Below are 23,674 nucleotides of genomic sequence, written 5' to 3'. Positions count from 1 at the left end.
AAGTTTATAAGAAAATTATATTATTAATTTGATTTTTTTTTAATAACTCAAAGTAATTATCCAGTGCATTCTGATCTTATCTATAGTTATAAAAAAGGATTGGACAAGTTTCTATTTTTCTCATCAATAAAGCTATCGAGTTGTGTATATATATCACTATTTTGATAGGAAAATATAGACCATTGTTGTCGTGCAGTACAGAGGCTATGAAGAAATGTTTAAGTATCGAAATCATTAGCATTTACCTTCTTTCTTTCTGTTGTGAGGATTTCTAATTGACACAATGATTTGTGATCATTGCCTCACCCATAAAGGGGGCTAGGATAGTTTGAAGTGTTTTTTTTTAATGTGCTGCAATAATGTTGGATTAAAACCTAATTTCCCCTATTTCCTACTCTCCTGACATAGCCCAAGGCTTGTATAGAGGTGAGAAAGAAGATCAACCATTTCTTAATAGTTTGAAAATCTTACTTTTGATATTTTGCAATGTTTATGATATTGTGTGATGTATGCGATGTATGTGGAGGCAGAGGGCAATGTTTATGATATTGTGAGATGTATGAAATGCACAAGGAGGCAGCGGGCAAAAGCTTCCCATGCAACACAAGCAATTCTAAGAGCAACTTAAATAAAGTTCCTTAAACACTGAAATAAATCAATGAAAAAATTGTATGTCAAATTTTATTGAAAAAGACAGGTCAAGAAAATTTTCCTTTTTAATAAATCTTTAAAAATTAAACATTATCAAATGTAGGAAGGACGTTTGAAATGCCACATAATCCAATTTTAGAGCTTATGTATTAAGGAAATGGGACGTTTCAAATGCCACATAATCCAATTTTAGAGCTTATGTATTAAGGAAATGTTTAAATGATTTTTACTTTTAAAATGCTTTAAACTTTGATAAGTAAGATTATCTTCAATGTTTATTTTATATCAATTTATAAGCATATTTTTAATTTAATATTAATTTAAATTATTTTTGCATGATAAAATATAAATGATTTTTAGTTTTTACAATTTTAAAATTTTTAAAAGTAAGATTATTTTCAATATCTTTTTTACAAAAAATAGGAAACATACTTTTACTCCACTAATTTTATTAGATTCCTTAATCAAAAAAAAAAATGATATATATTTTTATAGGTGGTAGAAATTTGAATTGATTTTTTATCTAGTAAATGCTTTTTTTTTAAATAAGGATAAGATTATGTATTTTTAACAACACAATGCTGCTTGGGTGCTCCAAATACAATTTTATATAAATATATAAATTTTTAAATTACAATATTAAATAGATATTATTATTTATATGTATATATTTGATTGATAAATGAGATTAAAGATGTTCAAAATTCAAAATACGTCATATACATCTCAAAAGTTAATTTCTTATTTATTCTATATTTTAATTACTTAAAATTAATTAATGTAAATATTTAATAAACTTTTTCCCCTTATTTTATTTATAAAAAACATGTCTTCATGTGGGGAGTATTAAAAATGTCTCGTGTCATAAATATGGATAACTAAATTGAATTTAAGAATCAATAAAAGAATTAATAATAAATATTTCCACACAAAAAAGGTCTATCCTACATAGTTAAACAAATACTAGAATTACTACATGTAAATCTAAAAAATACAAAAAAATAAAGTTCAATAAATTATCCATAGACAATAGCTTTTTTAGGTGTTGCAAATTAATTTTTATAAAGGGTGTTCAAATGTTCAAATATGTAAAAATAAATATATATCATGATTCTTCATCTCAAAGTTAATTTTTTTAATTTTTTTAATTTTTTAATATTTTAATTATTTAAAATTAATTAATGTATATATTTAATAAGCATTTTTCCTTATTTCATTGATAGAAAACATGTTTTCATGTGGGGGGTATTAAAAATGTCTCATGTCATAAATATGGTATACATTTTTAAAACTTAAGATAACTAAATTGAATTTAAGAATTAATAATAAATATTTCAATAAAAAAATGTTTGTCTCAATAAAAGAAAATACAATTACCACATGTAAATCTAAAAAAAATAAAAAAATCAATCAAAACTTAACTATTAAATGAATATCTATTTATACATTATTTATAGAAATAAATAAAAATATCATAATTAAAAACACTAATACTAATTCTGATTGGATATTCATTTTATCTTAACCCTAATCCAAACCGTAAGTGAACGTTGATTTTAATTGAATAATGTTGACGGGAATAATCATTATGTTATGTTGGTATATTATGTTTATGTTGTCGTCGGTAATAATGAGTTACGGCGGTCAGTTAGTTAGCCGACGGGTAGGTAGTTGGAGTCGCGACGGTTGTGTCGCACCCCTTCGGCTGTCATATATTGTACCACCTCCGAGTGTTGGAGGACATGTAATGGGGACGACGGATATAGTATGAACATCCTTTGACATTAATGGAAAGCTTATTCTGGTACTTCTTTTATATTTGCATTGTACATTGCTGTTCGATTTCTGTATTCTTCCTGTTTACCCAGTAAGGTAAACATTTGGCGCCGTTGCCTAGACGAACTCAAGAACGGAAGACACGGATGGCGCACAGACACAATGGGCCTACCCGTTGGTGAAGTAAACCCGGAGAACCGACGACAGCAAATTTTACGAGAATTTCATGAGCGCCAGGATGACGGACGTAGGGAAGACCGACGAAGGACAAATAATCCTTAAATTGTGAAAGGAGAGAAATAAAGAACACTGTTAGAAGCAGAAGAATTATGTTGATTGTATACAAAAGAATGAATTAATAAAGACGTGTTGTGTTTTGATTTATGTGTTGAGAAACATGAAATTGTATCACAATTAATGCCCAATTTACTGAATAAAGACAGAAATAAGAAATTAGAAACCGACGAGTGGGAGGCTGCGCAGAAGGCTTTGATTCTGGAACAACGTGTAGAACGTAGACGGAGGCTGAGGCAACTTGCCAAAGGACGACCTGCCGAAGGGTTGCCCGAAGGGAACCAAGGAGGTGTCACGGAAGGTGCAGAAGCCAAGGGGAATTTCTACGCGTCGCCAGACTACGGTAGAGCGAGAAGCCTTGAAGAGTTTCTGGAGGAAACTAGGTTACGGAGAGAACTAGTTGAAGAGACTCGAGATCGGTTCAAAAACTTATCTCTCACGCCACAAAGGGAGGATCACCGAAGGGAGCCGGGCACGGGTCACGACGAAGCGCCACAAAGGGAGGATCACCGAAGGGAGCCTGGCACGGGTCACGACGAAGGGGAAGTTAACCGCACGGTAGGTATAAGGCAGAACACCGTACCTTCGGTCACCACCACAGGAGACATCAGCGGCATCGGAGGAAGTAACCGCACGGTAGGTACAAGGCAGAACACCGTACCTTTGGTCACCACCACAGGAGGCATCAGCGGCATCGGAGGGAGCAGCGCCGGAGGGCAGACACGGCCACAACCACCTCCAAGTGGACGACTTCCATCAATGGCGACCAAACAAAAGTTGCCCAAATTCAACGGGGATAGCAAAGATGATCCCGCACGGCATTGCCGTACCTGCGAAACCATCTGGACAGCCAACGGGGTGACTGACCAGGATGAATGGATGAAGCAGTTCCCCGCCACACTGAGAGGAGTGGCTATTGACTGGTATTCAGACTTGGATAAAACCGGGGTAACTACGTGGGATGAATTGAAGAAAGCATTCGAGAAGGAATTTCGGCTTCTCCGAGATGATAATGAGATAGTCTCGGAAATCTATGGAACAAAGCAAGGAAAGAAGGAGACCGTACGGGCATATGGCCGCCGGCTGAAGGAATTAGTCGGAAAGATGGAAAGCCAACCGGCTGATGGCTTGAAGAAGAGGTGGTTTGTCAAGGGTTTGAACCCTAAGCTACGACGGAAGATGAAAATTGTGCCTCCAACATCCTACGACGACGCATACAACCGGGCCATGGACCTGGAAAGTGAAAATAAGACGGCCAAAAAGAAGAAGAATAGATCTTCATCATCATCTGAAGATGATGACACATCGGAAGAAGAGAGTAGTAGTGACGAGAAGCCGAGGAAGAAAGTCACAGCCCTTCAAAAAGATATGGAAAGGATGTTAAAAGAATTTAAGACAATGAAGGGGACTACAAGTAAGGACGATGAACTATGGTGCACGGAGTGTAAGGAGAGCGGCCACACGAAAGGTGCCTGTCCCAAGAAGGCATTCTGCGACATCTGCCAGATTATGGGGCATTCTACGAAGGAATGTCCATACAATCTGAAGGCACGTAACCAGCAAGTGCTCTTTGCGCAGGAGCAGCCATCCACATCGGAGGCAAACAATAATGCATCATCTGGAGGATACCGGGACAACAGACGCGGCGGCGGAAGGAATAGCAACAATACCAATAACGGAAGCCGTATCCAGTATGACGCCAAGGGCCGGCCAATTATCCAATGTAGGGCTTGTAATCAGTGGGGGCACTTCGCCCGTGATTGCACAAAGGAAGCCACCCCTCAGCACCTCTGCTGTTGGTGTGGGCCAGGCGACCATGAGGACGCAAATTGCCCGCAAGCAGGGGTTAATCTCCTCAACATTGAGAAGGCTGAGAAGACTGGTGAGAAAGAAGTACTGGCGATCACCCGCGCCCAGACGAAAAAAGCCACTTATCCCGACCCCCGTACGGAGAAGGAGAGATTACGGGAGGCAAAGGCCAATATGGAACGTGAGATGACGACAGAACGACGGGACAACGAGGTGGCGAGTACATCATCCCGTACGGAAGCAGAAAATAACATCATTGGGCAAATCTTGCAGATGGAGGTGCCGATAAAGGTAAAAGACCTTCTAGACTCTATGCCACAATTGAGGACTGCCATCCTCACCAATGTGCAAAGCACCGCATCGTCGAGTGCACCACAGGTAGGGGTTCCCGCCACCGCTACGAAGAGTACACCACAGGTGGAGGTTTCCGTCAGCCCTTCGACTGACCCGATGTTACTAGCCGTGAGCAGTGGTAGACACCCAGCTGTGGTAGAAATGGGTATCCGTGGGACCATTCTGAAGGACACCATTGTGGATGGTGGATCTGGGGTGAATGTACTACCAGAAGAAACATGGAAGCTGCTGGGGAAGCCCACCCTGTGGCCACCCACATTCAACCTAGTGGGAGCGGACCAACACGGCATTAAGCCACTCGGCCTGTTGATGGCCCAACAAGTGACGATTGGTACGCAACCATTCTTGTTAGATTTCGTGGTTATTCCCTCGAAGAAGAAAGGCTATGACGCCATCCTGGGGAGAGCGTGGTTGATCAACGCAAGGGTAAACCACAACTAGAAGAAAAATACACTTTCCATGGAGAAGGGAGGGCGGAAATATACCATTGACCTACACACCCAAGATGTTGGCGAAGAGCTCGCCTCTTCCGACTCGGACTCGGAGGACTCTAATAAAGGGGAAGGGGGTCCCGATGAAAGCAAGGGCAAGAACGCGATGGAGCCGAACAGTGAAGGGGTGCTAGAATTGGAGGGATGTTCTGAAGATGAGGTATGCTCGATTAACGGGCTCTTCCACTGGCAAATGGAGGATTACGAAATGTTCCAAAGCTATAGGCTCGAAGTAGAGGAACCAGAGCAACCAACAGAGGTGTACCTGCCGGAATACAAAGAATATTGGAAGGGAGACGCCCCAAACCCTGGCGACATAAATAATCCGAAGAGTGTCGGCACCGATTCGAACCCTGTGTGGAAGGCCGCAACCTTCAAAATCTTTATTATCCTTCTTCTTCTTATGTACGGGAAGGAGGTCGTGGTCCCTGTAGAATTTGTGGTTCCAGGTCTTTCAATGACCAGTGAAAATAGATTGGCCACCAACGGGTACAAATTGAAACCTTACCACGCGAAGCGCGCAGGGGACCCGAGAGGCCGGACGGACACCTGAGAGCCCAAAGGGGGACCCGAGAGGATGGAAGGGGAATCGAGAGGCCGGGCAGGCGACTCGCCAAGTATAGGACCAAAACAGGAGACTCTCGAGCGAGGAAAACCGAGAAGGATGAAGGGCAATCCTAGAGACACGGGACCCGAGCAGATGACTCTCTAAGACATCTAAATTAGGAGATGAGGAAAAATAAAAATAAAAATAAAAACGTACGGTCGTATGACAGGCGATCGTACGGTCAAAAAAAATTTTAAAAAAAAAAAAAGAAAGAAAGAAAAAGTGGCCACCGTACGGTGGACACAGCAGACGGCACCACCGTGCGGTGGCACCACCGAAGGCTGCGGGAATATAAACGCCGCACAGCAGCCGATGAACAAAACACCATGCCACGCCGCGCAAAGGAAGAAAAAAAAAAGGAACGCCGAGGAGAGGAGAAGCCGCCACACCGAGCAAAGGGAAAAAAGGAACAACACGCCGCACACGGAGGATAGAAAGAAGACACTGCCGCGCAAGGATAAGACACCGCACAACACCGACCACGCACCGCACGGCCTGATCAACACGCACAGCAAGGGTTATGCACACCAACGCGCAGCAGCCTAAAAAAAAAAAAGAAAAACGACGACGGCCAGATTTCAAATGATTTGCTGGAGTTTGAAGCCAGGACACTGGAAATTCAGAGTAGAAAAGAAAGGTTTTTGGCATCTTGAAATATCACAGAAATGCAGTGCGCCATGGACTTTCGTGGGGTCGCTGCCCCAGGACCCCGCGAGGGGCGCTGCCCCTCGACCCCGCGGGGGCGCTGCCCCTCAACCCCGCTGGGGCGCTGCCCCAGACCCCGCGGGGGCGCTGCCCCTCAACCCCGCTGGGGGCGTTGCCCCCAGACCCCCAGTTTATTTTTGAGCTACAGAATACCACGGGAAGTGTTGTGCTTGCTTGTCCGTACTGTGAGAAAGAAGCCTGCAGCTAAGCATTGGCGGGGAAGAAATAAGCCGTAGAGGGAGACGGATTTGGAGGTTGCGAACAAACAGAGTTTGAGGGAAAGCATTGCAGGTCCGTGCAGTCGTACGACAACAGGGAGTTATTCAGTTCAGTTTTTAGCCTTTGGGGAGTGTGATGGAGGATTTGAGGTGGCTCCTAGCATTTGTGCCAACGGATTGTGGCCACCTCCAGGCATGACTGGTACGCTTTGAGGAACTCGGAGTATGTCTCGGCTGGACGTGAGGTTGCCTTGGTGGATGCACAGAGGGCTCGGGAGGAGCTAACCACCAGGTTAAAGGCAATAGTCGCGTGAGACTTAGTTCAGCGTACCCAGGAGTTGGATGCCGAGAGAGCAGCACGGGTGGCTATCGAGGATAAATTGGCTAGGGAGACAGAATCATTTGAGTAGCAGTTGGTGGAAGCTGAAAAAACGTGTTTTGCACACAAGTTTGGGTTAGGCACAGGAGGACTGTGATGGCAAAGGAAGCAATATTGGTGAAATCCGCACTTGAGCATCGGATGGTAGTAGAAAAGGGTTTTCAGGTGAGGACGCAGCAAGTGTATAAGATCCGGGCTTGACTGGGGTCAGTAGTTCCTGCTGTTCATCTCTATTTTGTATTAAGTCGTCGGAGTCGACTTCTTTTCTTGGGGGGGATGATGTTGACGGGAATAATCATTATGTTATGTTGGTATATTATGTTTATGTTGTCGTCGGTAATAATGAGTTACGGCGGTTAGTTAGTTAGCTGACGGGTAGGTAGTTGGAGTCGCGACGGTTGTGTCGCACCCCTTCGGCTGTCATATATTGTACCACCTCCGAGTGTTGGAGGACATGTAATGGGGACGACGGATATAGTATGAACATCCTTTGACATTAATGGAAAGCTTATTCTGGTACTTCTTTTATATTTGCATTGTACATTGTTGTTCGATTTCTGTATTCTTCCTGTTTACCCAGTAAGGTAAACAAATAATAACCCTTATTAAACCTAACCACAATCTAATCCTTATCAAATGTTAACCTAAATTGAAAGCTAACCCAAACCCAAATTGAACACTAACCCTAATTGAATTCCATAAGATCTTAATTTAATTCCAACCCTAATTCAATTCTTACCCTAAATAAATAACCATCAACCCTAATCCAAAACTATAAATCATCAAAATTAAGTTAATTATTTAGTAACAATTACATTTGAATAAAAGTTAGATTTCAATAAAAGATATCTCTCAGCGTACTATACATATGTTTCTCTATAAAGATAGGTATGCTAGTGTGATATAAATAATTATTAGTATGTCAAAAATGTGTGCTAAAAATAGTTTTGGACAAACAAAGTTGTTTAGGAAACATTCATTCAACTATGCCATCTTGTTTTGTGTGTATCTATTTTGCACTCATTGACAATTTAAACCTTTTTAAGAAAGTCAGTAGGAAAATGTTTTGTGCGTATCTATTTTGCACTTATTGACCGGTATTCGATTGATCTGTAATATACCTTTAAATCTGAAATTCCAAAGGTAGTACTCCTGAAGCAGTCAACATCAGGTCTCTTTGCCCCCTGAAAATGGCCAATATCCCATTCATACCCTGCTCAAATTGAAATGTTGAACATAAGCTTCAACAAATAGAGCTTTACTAAAATTTCAATAACAGGCAACAATGCTGAAAGGAAATCTGCAAGACTTTCACTTGTGAAGCAATGGTTGAAAACAATTAAAGTAGGTTGCAGAACAATTAAGTTTTGACCAGAAAACTAATCAAAAATCAATCCAAGAAGTATTTGATAGCCACCTTTGAATAGATTTTTTTTTTAATTAAAAAAAATCACAATGGAAGAGCATCACAATTCTTGAAAGCATATAAATCTGTGAAGGAAAAAAATGTCCAAGCTTTTCAGTTTGGCCCCATTTCAAAACCAAAATGAGTTTAAAACACTATAAGCCATTCTCCAATCAAATAAGAAATGAAGGGAAATGATCATAGGATTCATAAGCTTCAAAAACATGGAAAACAGGATCATGTCAACAAGAAACAGGATCTTTTTGTAGCTTTAAAATACTCTATACAACATGCTACATATAGATACTCCCATCAGGATGCTTACACAGCAACAATTACAATAAGCCAAATCTTGATTGCAAGAGTGCTTGCTGTTAGAAATCGAACCAAACCAATAGGTCTATGATAGAGAAAGATTATTGTCAAGTCACACCCAAAGACTGGTATCTGTTAATGTTCATTACTTTGAGACCCAATTAATTTGCAACCCTGATCAACTTCATCTTCTCCATCTACCAAAATATAAGGAGTAGAACGATCTAATTTGAGTTCAATCAAATATACAATTCAAAAAACCCATGAGTTACCTCATCTAGTGATTCCATTTGTATCCCAAGTTCCCTTTTCTGAGACTGAACCCACTAAATAGTCACAAAGTTGCCTAAACTAAGCTTCATATTAGTCAATTGCCCATGAGTTACAACAACTTACTGTACAAATTAGCAGGAATGAACCCTCAAAACGAAGAGACTAAACTTTAAAAAGATAAGAACACTGTGAAAATAAAACAACAACACATGACAATGCCTGCAGTCTACAACACTTTATTACAACTTGATATTTCATGATAAAAACATTGGGTTTGGATGTATATGGTTGAAAAACCCTGTGAGTACTTATAGGACTCATGAGTACTCATAGGACTCATGAGTACTTGCAGGCCAAAATGGCAAACAAGTAATTTACAAAACTCAGCCAAAATTAGCGTGACTAAACCCTCAAAAATAAAGAGACTAACATTAACAAGACAAGAACAATGTGAAAAATAAGACAAAAACATATGATGGTACCCGCAGTTTACAACACTTCATTACAACTTGATATTTGATGACAAAAACAATGGGCTTGGATGCGTATAGTTGTAAAACCCTGTGTGTAACTTGTGAGTACTTGTAGGCTGAAAAAGAAAAAAAGTAATTTACAAAACTCGGACAAAATTAGCAGGAATAAACCCTCAAGAACAAAAAGACTAAGCTTCAACAAGACAAGAACAATGTGAAAAATAAGATAAAAACATATGACAGCGCCTGCAGTCTACAACACTTTAACAAAAGCAGAATTTGAATGTGTATAGTTGAAAATCCTATGAGTACTTGCAAGACTCATGAATACTTGTAGGCTGAAATGGCAAACGAGTAATTTACAAAACTTGGCCCTTTATTACAATTTGATATTTGATTATAAAAGAATGGAATTGAATGTCTATAGTTGAAAACCCTATGAGTACTTGGAGGCCAAAATGGCAAATGTATAATTTACAAAACTCGGCCCCAAGTTTTGTGAATTACTCATTGCAAGTTTTGCAAGAAAAATGGCCAATATTCACGATATGCAAAAAACTTAGTTGAAGTTGAAGTGAAAAAGCATATGTAAATTTCATTCGTTGCCACATATCATGAAAAAACTCTTTGACAGATGGCTAGGAGCAAGGGCATTATGGTTACCATTAATCTTTCAGCCTCCTATCCTAATGTGGCCACTTTTGGCATGCCAACCAACAGAACAGAATTATGATGTGAATGTTGAAGAAACAGCTAGATGGTCCAGGTTGGAGAAAATGAAGGGATTTTACTGGAGTTTGCCTTCCAAGGGAACCGGACAGAGCACTGTGGGTGATTTCAGAGTCTCAGCAAAAGTTAGAAATTTTCCTTTTGCTGCAGGAGCAGCAAACCCTTAGAGTTGGGGGGCATGATAAGTCGGTGTATTGACATGTTTTTATCAGGACTTTTAGGTTTTTCTTGGTATCTTTTGGGTTGCATTATGATAGTAAAATATTGTGCATTGACTATATGTAATCCATGTTTTAAAAACCGAACTTAAGAAATCATGTTGGAACCTTGCCAATTTCTTCTTGCAGCCATGCCAATTTATTCCTGCAACCAAATGGTTTGTCTTTGTGATATGCGGATTATTTAGGATGATTTCATATGTGAGTTAATGAATGTATTAGTTAAAGTAAAATACATATGCGTGTCCTTGTATTCTGTTTCTGTTTTAGTGCAGGTAATAATTGATGCTGCAGTGAAGAATTCTCTTCCGCGCCTAAGGACTGGAGAATCACGCCAGAGAGCTGGAGGTCAAATTGAAGGAGATTCAAGCGAGTGCGATCTAAGGCATAATCGGAGTAGTTGTACTTCACCACGGGAGTTTAACTCCAGTACATGTTTAATCTATAAAATATTTCTTTGGCGTGCAAAGGACTGTGGTTCGGTTGCAAATCCACAGTTCCTGCAGCCAAGCTCTCTGTTATCCCCTTCGTCTGGCAGTGATCCGCCTTTTCTTCTGGGCGTAATTGTAGTTATCCGTTGTAGTTTGTCTTTTCTATTTAATAAGCTCTCCCTTCTTTTCTAAGTGTTAGACAGAATGGAAAAGAATTGAGCAGTTTTTGTCACGTATTCTAGATTTTCATCTTTTGGATATGTAATCATCTTTCAGGAAGAAATGAATGAAAACATGTTATATTCTGATCTGTTAAGAGTTCTTTACTGAGAGTTTGATATCACTCATCCAAGGGGGCCCACTTGGTGAGTGATTCCGTGTTTATGATTATTGAAGTTAGTTTTTACTTAGTTGCAGTAGAAGTTCATGACTGGGATGTTCCTGCAGCCACTGGAAACAGATCCTTTGACTGTTCCTGTAGCCAAGGCAGAACAGCGTTAGTCCTGTTATTTCCATTAATTCATTTCAGCAGAATTTTGAAAAGCTTTCATTTAGTCTTTCTGATTTTTATTCCTACTTTTCTTCCAGTAATTGAGAATAATCATTCAAGGAGCTTAGTGCATATATCTTGCAGACCCATTTCAAGTTTTACGTTCCTGGATTGACAACTAAATGAACACCAACTATAAGAATAGTAAACTCTACCATATGAATATCCAAACTTCGGATTGAGATTTCAATTAGAGATATTATTGTTATTAATGTTGGGGTAGACATTTTTGGCGCCGTTGCCGGGGATGGTGTCAAGTTAAGAGCCTTTTATGATTGTTTTAGTTTTTAGTTAATTGTTTGGATTTCATGAATTTGCATGTATAATCGAAGAAGAGATGCCAGAGGTAGATTTTTACCCACTCATACTACCCAAGCAGAAGATAGTTCTTCAGATATAAAACTTTTTTCTGAGTTGTATCAAGACCCACAAAATTTGAATCACCCTGAGTCTGAATTTACAGGAGATAGTCTTCAGCTCCTCTTTGGCCCGCAAGAAAAAGAGTTGCCTATTGTAATAACCCCCACAAGTCCAATGCAAGGGAACCCACCCCCTGGTGGAAATAATCCACCACCACCACCTGGTCCAACATTTGAGTTTCCCATCTCTGACCAGCATGATAATGCTAACCTCAAGAATATTCCAGCATCTTCATTACCTAAGTTCTATGGGTTGGTCACAGAGGACCCTGATACATTTTTGTTTGAGTTTGATGTTCTCTGTAAGAGTTTTGACTATACTACAGATGCCCATAGACTCAAAAATTTTCCAGCCACTTTGAAGGAGTCGTCCTTGAGATGGTTTATGAGTTTGGGTAGTAGCACAATCAATACATGGGATGAGATGAAACGGTTGTTTCTTGCAAAATATAAAGATTACTGTAGAGGCACTGATCGGCATGGGGATGACATCTTTAGGATGACACAAACTGCAGATGAGAGCCTTGAGGATTATCTGGAAAGGTTTTTGTTTAGTGTCAAGAAGTCCAAGCATAGTACCTTGAATGAAGATTCCCTCAAATTGATATTCTTGAGGGGTATCAGTGATGAATGCACTGATTCCTTAGATCTCATGGGGGGGGGTGACATTAAACAATCTACTTGGGCTGAAATAGAACAAATTTGCAAGAAATATGCCGATCCAAAATGAGGAAGTTATTGAAGAAATTCAACGGTCTAAGGTAGGACCTATAAAAACTCCTTAATCCCTGACTAGCTTGTCAATTGCTTTAACATTCTTTAGGCAATGGGGAAATAGAGAAGGATAGGTTGCAAGGAATAATTAATAAGCAGCAAAAAGAGATTGAGAAGAAGGACAATAGAATTAAAGAATTGGAGACTAAGGTAGAAGAAATCTATAGTATGGTTCCTGAGACAATGCAGTGTAGAGCTCCCCCAAGAATTTATGCAGTGCATTTGAAAGAACGGTATCTGAATTTCAGATTAAACCGCATAGTAAGGGACCTTAGCCCATCCTTGGAAACACCTGAGGAATTATGTCATGCTTTTCAAACCTCCCCACATTCTGTAAAAAACCTGTTATGTGAATTATATTTACATAATTATACTGTGCCCCAAGACAGAGAATGGAATCCCTTGTTATACATTGGGGATATTCATCTCAAAGCTCTAATGTCATGGATACAAAATGAAATGATTATAGGACCACAAGCCAAGGAGTTTGAAAAACTGGAACATGACTGTCCATTGCCATTGAGGAGGGAAGCAGAAGAACCCGGAGTTATGTATTATGACTGGCAAAAATTATTAATAAGAGATGATGTTAGAAAGATAGTACTTCCAATAAGAGAGGAAGTATATCAAGTGTTTGAGCAATTAGTCCAAACCCACAGGACAACAGCACTAGAGGGACTAACTCAACGCTGGAATCATCTACCCGATCATCTAAAACTGGGAGAACCCTATTCATTGCAGAATTTTCATGCAACTATACAGAGAGCATCCAAATATATACAGCTAGGAAGGGAGAAATCCAATAATTGGTTACCATTAATCTTTCAGCCTCCTATCCTAATGTGGCCACTTTTGGCATGCCAACCAACAGAACAGAATTATGATGTGAATGTTGAAGAAACAGCTAGATGGTCCAGGTTGGAGAAAATGAAGGGATTTTACTGGAGTTTGCCTTCCAAGGGAACCGGACAGAGCACTGTGGGTGATTTCAGAGTCTCAGCAAAAGTTAGAAATTTTCCTTTTGCTGCAGGAGCAGCAAACCCTTAGAGTTGGGGGGCATGATAAGTCGGTGTATTGACATGTTTTTATCAGGACTTTTAGGTTTTTCTTGGTATCTTTTGGGTTGCATTATGATAGTAAAATATTGTGCATTGACTATATGTAATCCATGTTTTAAAAACCAAACTTAAGAAATCATGTTGGAACCTTGCCAATTTCTTCCTGCAACCATGCCAATTTATTCCTATAGCCAAATGGTTTGTCTCTGTGATATGCGGATTATTTAGGATGATTTCATATGTGAGTTAATGAATGTATTAGTTAAAATAAAATACATATGCGTGTCCTTGTATTCTGTTTCTGTTTTAGTGCAGGTAATAATTGATACTGCAGTGAAGAATTCTCTTCCGCGCCTAAGGACTGGAGAATCACACCAGAGAGCTGGAGGTCAAATTGAAGGAGATTCAAGCGAGTGTGTCTAAGGCATAATCGGAGTAGTTGTACTTCACCACGGGAGTTTAACTCCAGTACATGTTTAATCTGTAAAATATTTCTTTGGCGTGCAAAGGACTGTGGTTCGGTTGCAGATCCACAGTTCCTGCAGCCAAGCTCTCTGTTATCCCCTTCGTCTGGCAGTGATCCGCCTTTTCTTCTGGGCGTAATTGTAGTTATCCGTTGTAGTTTGTCTTTTCTATTTAATAAGCTCTCCCTTCTTTTCTAAGTGTTAAACAGAATGGAAAAGGATTGAGTAGTTTTTGTCACGTATTCTAGATTTTCATCTTTTGGATATGTAATCATCTTTCAGGAAGAAATGAATGAAAACATGTTATTCTGATCTGTTAAGAGTTCTTTACTAAGAGTTTGATATCACTCATCCAAGGGGGCCCACTTGGTGAGTGATTCCATGTTTATGATTATTGAAGTTAGTTTTTACTTAGTTGCAGTAGAAGTTCATGACTGGGATGTTCCTACAGCCACTGGAAACAGATCCTTTGACTGTTCATGCAGCCAAGGCAGAACAGCGTTAGTCCTGTTATTTCCATTAATTCATTTCAGCAGAATTTTGAAAAGCTTTCATTTAGTCTTTCTGATTTTTATTCCTACTTTTCTTCCAGTAATTGAGAATAATCATTCAAGGAGCTTAGTGCATATATCTTGCAGACCCATTTCAAGTTTTATGTTCCTGGATTGACAACTAAATGAACACCAACCATGAAAATAGTAAACTCTACCATATGAATATCCAAACTTCGGATTGAGATTTCAATTAGAGATATTATTGTTATTAATGTTGGGGTAGACAATGATTATGAAACTAAGGGCTGCATTTACAATGTTTTGGGCCTGTGTGAGAGCTGCATTTGGATTTTTGCAGGTCTGTGTATTATTTCCATCAATGCTTGGCTTCAAAATTTCAAGCTTCCAACTAAAGATTATGGAAATATTTTTTATTATTTCAAGTTTCAAGTTTCCAACTCTCACTCTCAAGGTCACCAAATCAAGTATGTGCTAGTTTTAAATTCTGACAATGATGTGCTAATTTTAACTTCTGATTTATTTATTTTTTTCATTGTTATTTTTTAAACTTTAATGACTATCATGGGTATACCCTATAAATTTATAATGAACATTTTTTTTCAAATTGTTCTAAGTTTCTAACATCTAGGCCACTAAAGTATTAATTATTTTTCCCTATTATTTCCCTTTTGCTAGGCTTTATTTCCATTTTCCCAAAAATATATGGTATCCACAAGTAGGAGAATTGACAAGATCCTTGTTGGAAAAATGAAAGAGAAAGTGCAGAGAAAGGATTGGTTATTTACCAATTGTATTAAGGATATTAGAAGAGTTATAAATCATCTAAAACATTAGCTTGCACAAATCTATTTGTAAGATGTAGAGCCATGTACACAAGCAAGTTCACAAGTTGAGAATGAGGCAAAAGCTCTTCTTTCAGCATATAAGGTGAAGAAAATAAAGAAAAGTAGGATGGCAAGGGCAGTGAGAGCCCCAACCCCATTTTTCAGTTCTACAGACTCAGAAGTTAGAGGACATACAAGGGGCTGTTCCTCTTTCATTCACATTGGACCACAAATACAAGGATTAGGTAGCTACAATGTGAGCAGGCATAGTTCCAATTGTTTTAGTTCTTCATAACATTCTTAGTGCACAACCTTTGGTAGAGTGTACCACATGGAATGGGGAATTGCATCATGAGGCAATGGTGGCAAGTGTCAACTTTTGGTACTACAATAGCATTCCATTTAATGTTGTTTCAAATCCTTATTGGAAGCACCCAATAGTGCATTGACCGTAGCAGGTAAGGGGCTCAAGGCTCTAAGTTGTTATGACTTGAGTGATATAATGCCCCCAATTAGATAACCTTAGGAAATAGGTGGTTTTTCAAACATGTGCAAGCTGGAATAATGAACAAAAACCAAATGTAGGTGCCAAAACCTACTCGACAATCCAACCATCCTAAATGTTGTTATGAATTATGATACCCTCAAAGACAGAAAAGTAGTCAATTTACTGATGTATGCCAGCTGCAAATGTATGAAATCCTTGTACACTTCTCCAATCATAGTTTGCATCACCATTTTTTTGATCTACGAGTTTTGGTGAGGTTTACTCACCAAGGGTGTTAATTTTAAGATCAGACTGATAACAGTAAGCAGAAAATAACAAAGGAAACACACATAACGCAGCAGCAGTACCCTGGGAAAACCTCCCTCTTGGAGGTGAAAATAACAAAGGAAACACACATAACAGCTAAGCATGATTCTTCTTGAATGCAATCAGATCGGAGACGATCAAATGTGGGAAATTCAGATCTTCCGCTTATGCTTTGAATGAATGGATCCCAAGAATCGGGAAGTCCATTTAGTGCAATCATGACAATGTCCTTGTCCACAACTTCATTTCCAATGGAGCTGAGTTGATCCTTCAATTCTAGAATTTTGATGAAGAAAGACATTACTGAATCTCTCTTACCCATCTTGACTTGAAGTAGTTGTTGCCTTAGGGTAAGTGCCCGGCTGATGTTGTTGATCTCATACATTCCCTCTAAGTGTTTGAACATCTCCCTGGTTGAAGGTAGCTTGGAGATGATTGAGACAAGATGATCCTTTACAGAATCAATTAGGAACTTCTTGGCCTTAAGAGCATTTTTCTTGAACTGCTTTAACTCTTCTGGATCTGAGGGCTCAGGGAGATCCTTATCTTCTACAAACTACAGCAGATCAATCTCCTCAAGGGCAAGGAGAACACGAAGCTTCCAAGAGGTAAAATTAAGAGCCCCATCAAGTCTGTCTTCTACTTTCAGACCTGTCACCAACTTGAAAATAAAACAGCAAACTAAAAGTGAAAGCTTACTGTTAATCTGATTACTTAGAATGAACCTAAAGCTCTGATACCATGTTAATTTTAAGATCAGACTGATAACAGTAAGCAGAAAATAACAAAGGAAACACACATAACGCAGCAGTACCCTGAGAAAACCTCCCTCTTGGAGGTGAAAATCCCAGCAACAAAGTCTAAATCTGTATTAACTCAGACATCAATATAAGTCTTACAACTTCACATCAAACATGAAGTGGTATAATCAGCAGATAACCCGAATTAGGGCACACAGCAGAATGAACAACACTTATCTGAGAAATTCACAATCTGATGCAGAATATTTGCTAAGTCTGAAGGTGACACACAGCCCTTAGAACAAGTTTGCAGCCCTGTGTGTGGATTCGCCAGCCCTAGCAGCAGTTCGCTGATCTCAGAGATGTATTTGCCAACCCTAGCAGCAGTTCGCTAATCTCAGAGATGTATTCGCCAGCCCTAGATGAAACCTTGAATGAGTTCGCTGATTAGAAGAACAAATTCGCTGTGGATGAGAAGAAGTAATTCGCTGATCATGAGAGGATGATTTTCGGACTGTGTGTTTGATGCTTGTAAATGACTTTGTATATATATGTGAAACTAACGTAGAAGCCTTAGGTCGGCCTTGCTAATTGAACTCATAATAATCTATGGTTGGTGCCCAATATAGGGTCAGACCAATAATCATTTAAAAGTTACATTTATATATAGGGCCTGTCCTATCCACAAGTTACATTATATATAGGTCTTGCCCAATATTCATTACAAGTTACATGTATTTGATTTGTAAGGTAATCCGAACTAGCTATTATTTCAACAAAGGGATGATGTCAAGTTGAAGTCAAATTATGAATAGTGACTTCATGAACCCATTCAAGGTCTAGTTTTTAATTTGTGTTGTATCTCAGGCATCAAGCTCTCCTCTAATAGTTTATACACATAGTTGACTGTCTTCTTATAAAGTGGAGGCTACTCCAGATATGACATGTGTTGTGTAGGGATAACCTATTTAAGGTGTGTATAACTAATCAAGGTGGTTATTAGGAAAAGAAGACTGCAATTCAAAAACCATTTTATAACAGCCAAAGAAAACTCATAAAATTGATATGTTTATGAGTAGATCACTAATTTGTTACAAATTGAAATAATATTTACTTTTATTTCACGACTTCAAAAAAAAGTTCAAATAACTAAATGCCAGATATTCAGTTATACTCTTCATCCTCCTACTAAAAGGGATATTTTAGCTTGAATGAATGCAAGATAAAAAAAAAGGCAGAGAAAATAACAGGAATATAAAAAGATACACTTGGATGACTGAGATGCAACAACAGTACCATTTCTTACATCCAAAAGAAGTGATTTCCTCCCCTGATTCAAACTGGTATTCTCCTTTGTGGCAATTTCATCACTCTCTGTCTCTGAACAGTTTATGATGCTTAACCTTATCTTCCATTCTCTGGGAGTCAGTGGCAGAGCTCTCATTGAGGAATCCAAAATAGGAAGATCGGATACACCACCTTCCACCTGTGCATTGTAGATAAATATGAACCATTAAGAAGAATGAGGATTAACAGTTAATAGAAAACAAGTCAAACCAAAAGGCTATATGATGCACACTCCTCTGTTATTAGTTCAAGATACACACCAAATTCATGGAATTAAAACTGAGTTTCCAGAGAATTATTACTATATAACAATCAAGTTGGGAGATTAGAAGACAAAAAAGCAGTATTTACAATATGCTTAAAATCAATAGAATAATTTAAACAAAGATATCACAACAGAAACTTGAGTTCACAGTTCAAAAAAATTAAAGGACAATGAAACACAGAAAATGTCTTTCATAACGTGATTATTCTTGCCATCTACGAAATCAAAAGAAGACAGAAGAAACACTATGAAATAATGAAGTATTGCTTGCCTGTATTAGTGAAGATTTATACCGCAGTTTCAATCTTGGAAAAGCATGAGTAGAAGACGGTGACATCTGGACAAGTATGTGCTTAAATCGAGCATCCTCCTTGACCCATTCAGCATATGCAAGAGCATCTAAAACAGGACCACTGTACTGCACATGAAATGATCATGTTTAAGAAACTTGAATGAGCAATAAATGAAACTCATTCAAAATCATCCCCTACCCTATACAAATCATCCCCTACCCTATACAAATCTCACCAGTCTCTGACTAAAATATCATTTCCCAACTTACAATGTAGTCCTTGCAAATAGAGTGGCCTACAATCATCTACGAATATCAGTAGTTTGCACTTTATTCTACAAGCAAATATCTAAGGGTTAAGCTGCCAATAATGAATTCATAAAAATTTTGGAATAAGGTAATGATTTAGTGGTAGCGCTAAATGGAAAAAGATTGATTGAACATATAATTTGATATCAAGGCATAGTTGGCTAAGCCAATGCCAATGAGGCATGGTTAGATTTGAATCTATCTGGGAAAAAGAAAAAAGGAAAAAAATCAGTTTTTAGCATTAAAAATAAGACAGATTGCAAATATTTTCCTAGATCTTCTATTTATATCTGGATTGAAGAAATTTTATTCTCAACGATGTTACACAGTAGCAAGGACAGTGTAAATTGGGAAATGGAGCAGAAAAATAATAGCAAAGCTAGCCTTGAATGGAAAATGTTACTCTTAGGTGAGAAAATGGGACACAGTATGTAATACAGCTTATGACAACTTCAAATGAGTTGCCAGAGTGTTTCCATTCAAGTGGTTCCACACAAGAATCTGAACCTTGCCTCTGTGTACATATTATTGGATAGCAGGAAAAAAGAAAACATCCAGAATCTGAAGTAATTTGCTCAAGAAGAGAGATGTGGCAAGATAGAAATCATAGCAAATACACAGCTAGATCTCACCTCCTCATGTGTTATTGAGTTCTTTAGAAAATAACAGAGATATTCATCTGTCTGATCCAATTTGTTCACAAGCATCATATTGTTAATCAAGAAGCAAGACAGCACCAACATATCAATAAATCCTCTACAAGTAAATGTCTGATGTATGTTTCCCAGAAATCCTAGCATGCAAGCCTAAGTGTGGCAATGGATGAATCTCCCACTCAAACCATTTTACTATTTAGGAACCTTCAAATTAAAGTTTAATGTATGGTTTCCCTACAGTGACAGTGTAGTACGGTTTGACTATGCAGCCATGAATTCATTTTTTATGGCTACTAAAGATAAGCATAGGTAGTTAAATATACTTCTATAATTGTGGAAAACACAAATTTATTTGATCTATTCAAGTGATCTATTTCTCTATATTACAGAATTTGCTTGTTTTTATCATAAGCATAAGACTTTTATTATATGTGCATATTGCCATTGGTTTAAAGCAGAGTAGAACCAACCAACACCAACAACTCCCTCCTTGAAACTATCTGCAGCACCATAAGGATTCAAAGATAACAGGAAAATGCTGCCACCAGCTAACACGTTAATGTGGAAGGGTGATTGAAATTAGATAAATGGGAAAAAAGATAAGTGTTCAAGTCCTACTCTGTACATTACTAGCATACTAATAACAGAAAAAAAGGAAGCTTGTGTTATCATAATACTTCTAAAAGTGAAGTGAGAAATTCCAAAAATTGTTCAATAAAACTTTGAATGATATATGTGAATGAAGAATAATGGAATTCTTCTTTGGAAAACACCCTCCTTAACTATATGCAACCATACATAACTGAAAAGGCATCATGGAGAAGATAGCACTTAGAAATTACAAAGGAAACAAAAATATAGCAGTTAAATGGCCAACTTAAACATAACATACAACACCAAATGTCACTAATATGAAGTACAAGACATGACGAACATAAGAGAAAAGGAAGGAAGAAAATCTGATAAAGTTCTCAGTATTTGCTTCATGTGTATGAGTAAATTGTTATCTACTTTTTCTTTAGATAAGAAAATCATTGCCAAAATATGGATTTGGTCCATTTGGATATCAACTTAGGTTAAGACATGCTTCCTTTTTCACAGAACAGTTATTCTATCATCTGCTTTCTTCTACCATTCCTAGTACTGGTATCAGTAGCATACCCTCTGGAAGTGAAGATGAAAGTGGAGACTGGTAGTCTCAAATGGTGCTCCATGGATGTATACCATGTATCTACTCCAGCACACTTGTCCGGCCATGCAATTTAAGGTTGGTGCTGTTGATAGAATATCAATGTCTAAGACCACTCTCGGTATTTGATTCTACAGCCTGTAGAATGGTACGCATTCCATAGCTGATAAGCTTTAACTGTTGATTCTATTGGTTCCCGAACTGTTGTCTGTCTACAAGTAGTTAGATTCTGTCTACTGCCTAAAACTGATTGAGGAGATTGTCTATCCTTCACATTGACATGAACATATGGTAAAAGTGGTACAATATGTTTCAGAATGTTTCTTTTGCTTGTGTGGAATAAAGAAGCAAAGATTATAGCCTGAAAATTGATCAAAAATTAAATAATCAATGGTGAAGTTGGCAACCAATCATAATTATGTTAGATGATACAGAGATGATTGTCCCCCTATTGAAGTGATGTTATACACAAGGGTCCTATTCACAACTGCAATATTATAATAAATCAGGGAACGAAATTAAAAAGCAATAGTAAACTACAAGTAACAGTTATGCACCCTTCAATATAATTAACAAAAGAAATTATGTAATTGGGAATTCTATTTGAAATGATACTACGTAGCAAAAACTGGAATCCAGCAATGAGCGCCAATTAGACAGAATAAATTATAATCCAGAACAAATGACATCAACAAACACAATAAAGTAACTTTAAGCATCATGAGGGTAAGTAAGTGACCTGTGCATTGATGCCTTGTTGATTTATGTATATGCGGCCCATTATATTCCGACTCTGTAAAAATACAGAATCCTATAGTATTTAATTCACGTCAGGAAATGCAATTACATTAATATATATAACAATTCATTAAATCTTTGAAATGGAAATTGACTAAAGGCTATCTTTTCAGTTTTATGCAGTGTTTCTCTAAGTTTTGTGGAAGGGAGGAAACAAGGCTTCAAGAACAACAAATAAAATGGATTTTGAGGATTGCAGGGGGATGGCAAATAAAATAATATACTAAGATTTATAATTGAATATAAAAATAAGTTAAAATACCCTAAAAAACTTTAAACAAACTAAACAATGATAAATTTAAAAATATGTTAACATTTAAACATACCTACTCAAAATTAAAAAATAAGCCCATGCAAAGTATTATATCTTGAAAACATCTCTACAATTAAAAGGGATCAACGATGTAGTTATGTGAGTCAATGCAAGTCTAAAACATAACCAATTAATGGTCCTTCTTGTGCGCAGCATCCCATCATTTAGTAGTGGCATCTCTTGTAGACTAAGTTACCAGTTACACTCCAACAGATCCCTTTACCTGCATTAGACGGGTCTTAATCTAGATCTGGGGACGAGAGACTCAAGTTTACTTTAAATACATACTAGATAGCTCATGTATGTTAAAGTCCCAAGTATTGCATATATATATATATATAATTTTTTTATTACTATCTTCTTCACTCAATGAGATCACACATCTCATAATATATATGCAAGAGGTGCCCTTTCACCAAGGGACACCATACTTTATTATAATATTAAATAATTCATATAATCATTAATATTTAATCATATTATTAATAATTATAACTATAATTATATTATCACAATTAATAATATAATTATATTATATTATCTCACAACTAATAATATAATAATTATATCATCAATATAATCACAAGCTTTGTGTTATTTATGTAGGCCTGTGGATTCCGACCGCAGCTACAATAAAATCAACAATGTAAACCCTAGTACCCTAGGTGAACCAAGCATACCCAAGTGAACATAACACAAAACCTATGTTACCAGTTCTGGTAGAGATCCTGGTTCAAATTTGTGAATACAGCAAAAACAAATTGGTTTTGGGTTTGTTTTGGGTTCATTTGTACAAAAAACATGTAAAAATCACACACGCACACATATATATATATATGGAGCCTAAAAACATGAATTAAGATTAGTGTGATGTCCCCAAACAAGACTCTGTCAAGTATTATTAATATTGAGAAAGCTCCTTGTATTATCATTAAGGATAGCTTAAAATTCATTAGGCAACCATGAAGCACTCTAGACATGAAAGATACCTGCCGATATAAAATTAGAAGACCATTCCACATATAGTGGTGTAATATCCCTGCTGTTATTAACTAAGATATCCAAGGGATATTGTCAAATGATGTGCTGATTACCCTGCTGTTCAAACTTCCTAACTGTATAACCTGCTTGTTATGCAGATTTGTAGACCATCTGTGTGTTATGCTGTTCTGATTTCTGGAATACTTCAGACTGATTTTGACACTAGGAAGGTTGGTTT

At 37.7% G+C, this 23,674-nt stretch overlaps 1 protein-coding gene across 7 annotated transcripts in view; it reads right to left on the bottom strand.

Annotated features, from left to right (window-relative positions):
* Positions 1-23,674, bottom strand: part of LOC131031479 (rhodanese-like domain-containing protein 8, chloroplastic) — a 131,108-nt gene that overhangs the window by 90,285 nt on the left and 17,149 nt on the right. For 4 of the 7 annotated variants that reach the window (XM_057962602.2, XM_057962604.2, XM_057962605.2 and 1 more), the window contains exons 2-5: positions 22,084-22,137; positions 19,170-19,316; positions 18,583-18,772; positions 8,406-8,497 (exon numbers count right to left, since the gene is read on the bottom strand). In XM_057962602.2, the coding sequence (XP_057818585.1) occupies positions 8,406-8,497; positions 18,583-18,772; positions 19,170-19,316; positions 22,084-22,137 (483 nt within the window). Of the gene's footprint in view, positions 1-8,405; positions 8,498-18,582; positions 18,773-19,169; positions 19,317-22,083; positions 22,144-23,674 lie in introns of those variants that run through there. The other 3 variants (XM_057962606.1, XM_057962601.2, XM_057962603.2) reach the window with 3 other exon arrangements.

Source organism: Cryptomeria japonica, chromosome 6 (assembly GCF_030272615.1).
Source record: "Cryptomeria japonica chromosome 6, Sugi_1.0, whole genome shotgun sequence".
NCBI lineage: Eukaryota > Viridiplantae > Streptophyta > Pinopsida > Cupressales > Cupressaceae > Cryptomeria > Cryptomeria japonica.
This window is presented reverse-complemented; position numbering and strand designations above follow the sequence as displayed.